We start from the raw sequence: 6,367 nt of genomic DNA on the forward strand, positions 1-6,367 counted from the left end.
TTTGACGAGCCCTACAACTTCAAGGTTTAAATAAGACTTCACTCAACACAAGCTAACTCTCGGAGATGATGTTCTTGATCCCGGTGGCGCCAGCCTTAGCCCATAGGGGCGCCTCATCTTTGATGGTAGTGGAGATATGAGAGACCGACGGTTGATCCTTGTCGAAGATGCAACCGTTGCGGTGTTTTCATAGCCATCATGTGGTTAGGATGATGAGGGGGCCAATCTCTTGCGAGTAGACATAGGTGTGTGATCGCAGGATGCACCCACCAAGACTGGAAGGCCGTGCCGCCATACGGTAAGTCAGCCGTTGACCTCGCCCATCCTAGAATCTCGTGCCAAACTTCTAGAGAAAGAGCAGCCCGCTAGCAGGTGTTGCACGGTCTCGGGCTCTTGATCACATAGGGCGCAGGTAGTCTCGTCAGGGAGGTCGTGGCGAGCAAGACAGTCTACCGACCAACAATGGTCCTGCATAGTCAGGTAGAGAAAGAACTTGATGCGCAGCGGTGCCCATAGCTTCCAGGTCAACTTCCGGTGTGGGTCTTCGCGAGCACCAAAGAAGAGCGCCTAATAGCATAACTAGATGAGTATGTGATCGAGCTGGTCCAACACCAACATAAGGTATCAGGCGCATCCAAGAGACCATGTGGCGCAGACACCGCCAGAGGTCAATGTATTGAACCATGGCAGTAGGACCTAGTGCTCCCTGGATATCCTGGACGTGGACCCAGGAACGCAAGTGGAGGCCCTCCTGGACGGTACTAGACGTGCGGCGACACCCAGGGACAAGCACGAAGATGAGCGGGGCGATCTTAGCCGTGGACCTTCCCTCGATCCAGTGGTCGGGCCAAAACTTGCAAACGATGTAGTCATTTCAGCTTGCCTGCGTGCGAGCAATGTAGTGAGGCGCTTGCGCCTGTGTTAAAACTGAACTTCCCTGGAGTTGGGGTCATTCTGACCTTGTAAGAATTTGGAGGAGCGGCGTCGTCAGCGTTGTCTGAGACATATTGCGTTTAATGAAACAGGGGATGGCGATCCCAGATGATCTAAAAATAATAATACCATTGTAGACCATGATGTGTTCTAGAGAACTCGTATAAAATACCCCCTCTATAACAGTTAAAAAAAATGAGTAATGCTATTTCATAAAGAAGGTTCTATTTCTGCATGAATTTGGGATTTTTTCACCTTCCAGAGATGTAAGTATTCAATGGAAAAAGTGACCAAGCAAAATAAATAAAAATAAACGCTCTTCATACGAAAAACAAAGCAACACGGAAACTTAGGGAGTGTTCGGAGTCCCTCCACTCCAGACTCCGCTCGCGGAGCCGACGGAGCTGCAGGCTAAATTAGCGGAGCTGCAAAATAGGTGCTCCGCAGATCCCTGTAATTTCACGGAGCCAGTGGATAACCGAACAGGCCCTTAAGTTCAGAAAACAAAGTAGCACGACGCTTCACACAGCAAATCTTTTGGCAGATGATGTTATTCGATGTAGCATATGATTAAAATGAATGTATCTTTACATCAAACAGTTCATTGCTCACAGCAATCAAGAAAAACTCACAGGTTCCAGACGGGGGCTTATTTTGCAAATGGACAACACACATCATTCATGTCAACAAATGTACAAAGAAACCTCGGCGTAATTATATGACTATTCCAACAATCAATCTAAGAGCAAAAGCTGTGCACATGTAGGGACAATAGGAACAGGCGATGCTGAAGAGGAAACAATGGCTGATCAACAGTATAATGGATGGTCGCTGACTGGCTGCTTACAGGTTGAAAGGTCGGTTCATCTGCTGGCTCAGAATCAGGCATGGCCGAGCTTCTTGACGAAGGCGGCCATGTACTTGCCCTGGTGCTCGGCGAGGGCAAGTTCCGCCTCGCTGGGCTGCCTGCTACCGTCACCAGCAAAAACTCCAGCTCCATAGGGGCTGCCCCCTCTGATGTCGTCCATGTTAAACATGCCCGAGCCAAAGGTGTAGCCGATGGGAATAAACAGCATCCCGTGGTGCACCAGCTGGGTGATTGCCGTCCAACTGCAGTGAACAACCAAATCATATATGGCCGGTCAGTGACAGGCCAGCAAAGCAAAGGCAGACTGAAAACCAACATAATCAGAAAGCATGAGAAGAGTACAGAAGCAATTCATAGTGAGTAACTAGCTGTTATAAAAATCTATTGACAAGTATGGGCATAATTGACACATTGAACTTTTGCCTATCGTGAGAGCACAAACATACCAAAATGATATGATAAGGCAATGTTTATTTTGGAATCAAGAAAGATAAAACCAATGTATTCTTTATTTGCAAAAGACAAGAGAGTGAATGCTACTTGATTTTTGCCATCACCTCTCATGCTAGACACGCATTGGATCAAAAATGGTGCAGTCAGTTTGAACTTTTAAGTGAAAAAAGAAGATAGTAAATGCAATTTGATTTTTGCTGTAGCATGTCACACTCAAGACAGATTGGGTAGAGGAGCAGTGCAGCTAAATTAGTGAGTTGAAATTTGAATTTCAAATGTCCGCAATTATCGCAGGAGTTTATGAATACTATATATAATCCGTGCTCCTCACAGCCAGCCCATTGCAGATTTGACAGCTCGTGCTTAGACTGAACCACACAAACCAGGTTGAGCAGTGGTACAACAGATTCTCTGATCCAGTACAAGCCTAGAAGTAATGATCCACGGCCATGCTATCTCTGTTATTAATAGCCACACGGTACAGAGCCATGATCATTAGTAATGAAGAAAATAGTGCATCAGCAACTTGAATAGCTCTCAGTAAAGCATCTCATTTCCATATATTGTAGATACCGAACGATCTTTAACATCACCATCATATGCATTATGTCAGTTTGTGAAATTAACTTGCTTGTGATACCCTTAAGGACGATTTTCGTGAAATTTCTCAAGGCGTCATGGTTCATTTGAAACACCCCTACCACGACCACCCCATTCAGTCTGATTCCTTGCCTAGTTAGTGTTGAACATGAGTGCAAGGGCAAATTATATACTGGGTGCATCATGCTGAAAATTCAGGCACTGGAATGATTTAAAGTAGATACGATGTGAAACCGACACACACACATAAAAAACATCCATGCCCGCCTTATTCCTGACCTGCCAGACTTATTGCGGAGACAGCGCGTGCTGATGTCTCCGGATTCGCAACCAATGAAGTCGTGAAAACACCACCAAAATAAAAAGTTGCTCACAATGCACTGATCCTAAAGAATATGTTTATGTATCCTCAAGGTTCAGTGCAACACCTGGAAGGCTAGAAATATATATGTGACATTTCTCTTGTCCGCTATATAATTCAAATAGACAGGGGTCCGGGAGAGGGAAGTGTTCCGATATTGTCCACTTCAAAGAATCATATCAACACCATTTTCCAGTGCATAATAACGAGCACCACCATAAAGATGAAATAATTGACAGATTAATTCATCCCTGTAGAAGAGGTGGTAAGATGCTTACGCAGTGGTTTCCTGGCCGCCGCCCTGGGTGCCGGTGCTGACGAAGAATCCAGCGGGCTTCCCGGCGAGCCTCTGCTTCTCCCAGAGGGAGCCTGTGGAGTCAAAGAATGCCTTCATCTGCGCGGCCATGGCGCCGTACCTGGTCGGGAACCCGAACAGCACCCCGTCGGCTTCCTCCAGGTCGGCCGGCGCTGAGATGACCGGGACGGTGGGGTCCTTGGATGGCGCCTGCATCTTCTCCAGCACCTCCGGCGAGAGAGTCTCCGGCACCCGCCGCAGGACGACCTCCACCCCCTGCACCGCACCCGCTCCCGCTGCCGCGTGACGCGCCAGCGCCTCCACGTGCCCGTACATCGAGTAGAACACGATGTACAGCCGCAGCGTCCGCCTCGACTCCCCGGTGGATGCGTCCAGGGCCTCCTCGGGCGCGTCCCGCGGGACCGCGGTGGCTGACGACGACGAGGGCGCGGCGGCAACGGTGGTGGTCGGCAGCTGGCGCTTCTTGCTGGGGACGCAGCCGCCGCCCTTGCCCATCTCCGGCGCCGGGTATACCACCAGTCAAGTCAACCCTCGATGCAAATTCAACTCCAACTAGGACCAACAAACCTGCATCAAATCAAAGAAGCGGCAATTCAGCAACACCTCCCGCAAATAATGGTTCCAACGAGTGAATAGCGGATCTGGACGAAGAACATGCACGCGATTACAAAATCAGGAATGCGATCTTGGGAACCGCTGAGACCTTGGAATTCTCCTAGGGAGGTGGTCAGGTGGAGTGTGACAGGGAGAAGAAGACTGGGTGTAGTGTGCGAGTGCGGATGTCAAATGCCAGCTCAGCAAGCGACAAAGAAGAGGAAGCGGGGCGTTGGGGGAAAAAGATACCACTACTACTAGTGGAAGGTTCACCACCGGTTGTATGTCAAGTGGGAATGGGCCGGGTCGGCCCACTGGGTCACTGACCCGGCCCAAAATGTCGAGGCCAATGTGCCAGGTGGGTTGGCCTTGAGTCATAAACGGGTCAGTGCAGTCGGCACCGTGCGACCCGATGGGTCATACGGGTCAACCCAACCATCTGATTGCGCTGCTCCCGACGATCTCTGTTTGCCGCCGCTGGCTGCCCCCAACCATCTCCGTCGGTCTGCTGCCGCCGCCGCCGGCCCCCGGCCATCTCTGCCGATTTGCTGCCACCGTCGGCTGCCCCCGACCATCTTTGCTGGCCTGCTGCCGCCGGCGTTCGTTATCTCGGCCGCCGTCGAGCTTGCCGACCTGCGGTCCCGTTCGCTGTCGCCCTTGCCATTCCGGTTGCAGGTGAGACTCTAGCTGGCTTCCTCCCCTTCCCAGCGTAGATCCCGTTCAGCTCGAAGCGCCAATCCTGGTTTCTTTCTTGGTCAGTGATGTGTGGTAGCTGATAACCCACAAGTATTAGGGGATCAATTGTAGCCTCTTTCGATAAGTAAGAGTGTCGAACCCAACGAGAAGCTAAAGGTAGAACAAATATTCCCTCAAGTTCTATCGACCACCGATACAACTCTACGCACGCTTGACGTTCGCTTTACCTAGAACAAGTATGAAACTATAAGTACTTTGTAGGTGTTTTTGGATAAGCTTGCAAGATAATAAAGAGCACGTAAATAAAAACTAGGGGTTGTTTAGATAAAGACACAACTAAGTTAGTTTTAGTAGAGAGCCTTTTGTCACGAGAAAGTTATTTGTCCCTAGGCAATCGATAACTAGACTGGTAATCATTATTGCAATTTTATTTGAGGGAGAGGCATAAGCTAACATATTTTCTCTACTTGGATCATATGCACTTATGATTGGAACTCTAGCAAGCATCCGCAACTACTAAAGATCATTAAGGTAAAACCCAACCATAGCATTAAAGCATCAAGTCCCCTTTATCCCATGCGCAAACAACCTACTTACTTGGGTCTGTGCTTCTGTCACTCACGCCACCCACCATAAGCAAATCATGAACATATTGCAAACTCTGCAGCGGGGATCCCTCACGCTTGCGCGACACGGAGAGCATCATAGGACAGCACCAATAATAAAACATGCAATTCAAACCAATCTTGATCATCAAATAACCCATAGGACAAAACGGATCTACTTAAACATCATAAGATAGCCATACATCATTGGAAAATAATATATAGCGTTGAGCACCATGTTTAAGTAGAGATTACAGCGGGTAAAAGAGAGAGGTTACACCGCTACATAGAGGGGGGAAGAGTTGGTGATGATGGCGGTGAAGTTGTTGGTGAAGATTGCGGTGATGATGATGGCCACGGCAGCGTTCCGGCGCCACCGGAAGAGAGGGGGAGAGGGCCCCCCTTCTTCTTCTTCCTTGACCTCCTCCCTAGATGGGAGAAGGGTTTCCCCTCTGGTCCTTGGTCTACATGGCATGGGAGGGGCGAGAGCTCCTCCGGGATTGGATCTGTCTCTCTGTCTCTGCGTTCTCTTCGCTGCCCTTTCACCGTTTCGTATATATATGGAGATCTGTAACTCCGATTGGACTGAAATCTTCGCCGTGATTTTTTCCTAAAAATTAGCTTTCTCGCGGCCGAAGAAGGGCATCAACCGCCTTACGGGGAGCCCACGAGGGTCAGGGGCGCGCCCACGGGGGTGGGGCGCACCCCCTGCCTCGTGCCTCCCTCGGGCACCGTCTCGCGTGGATTTTTCTTCCGGAATTCTCCAAATATTCCAAAAAATTCTCCGTCCGTTTTTATCCCGTTTGGTTTCCATTTGATATGGGGTTTCTGCGAAACATAAACATGCAACAAACAGGAACTGGCACTGGGCACTGGATCAATATGTTAGTCCCAAAAATAGTATAAAAAGTTGCCAAAGAGTATATGAAAGTTGCATAATA

The 6,367-nt window shown here is 49.2% G+C and overlaps 1 protein-coding gene across 3 annotated transcripts; it reads right to left on the reverse strand.

Moving 5' to 3' along the window:
* Positions 1–1,453: 1,453 nt before the first annotated feature.
* LOC123180873 (probable NAD(P)H dehydrogenase (quinone) FQR1-like 1) lies at positions 1,454–4,403 on the reverse strand. 3 transcript variants are annotated; one of them, XM_044593042.1, is made up of 3 exons: positions 4,235–4,403; positions 3,494–4,098; positions 1,454–2,043 (listed from the first exon to the last, which is right to left on the reverse strand). In XM_044593042.1, exons 2-3 carry the CDS (start codon positions 4,024–4,026, stop codon positions 1,815–1,817), a joined length of 762 nt encoding a protein of 253 aa, XP_044448977.1. In that variant the 5' UTR covers positions 4,027–4,098; positions 4,235–4,403; the 3' UTR covers positions 1,454–1,814. The 3 variants fall into 3 exon arrangements, with proteins under 3 accessions (XP_044448977.1, XP_044448976.1, XP_044448978.1); XM_044593041.1 differs by having other exon boundaries at positions 4,200–4,344; XM_044593043.1 differs by lacking the exon at positions 4,235–4,403 and adding an exon at positions 4,190–4,208.
* Between the last annotated feature and the right edge of the window lie 1,964 nt (positions 4,404–6,367).

This window comes from Triticum aestivum, chromosome 1D, assembly GCF_018294505.1.
Source record: "Triticum aestivum cultivar Chinese Spring chromosome 1D, IWGSC CS RefSeq v2.1, whole genome shotgun sequence".
NCBI classification, from domain to species: Eukaryota; Viridiplantae; Streptophyta; class Magnoliopsida; order Poales; family Poaceae; genus Triticum; species Triticum aestivum.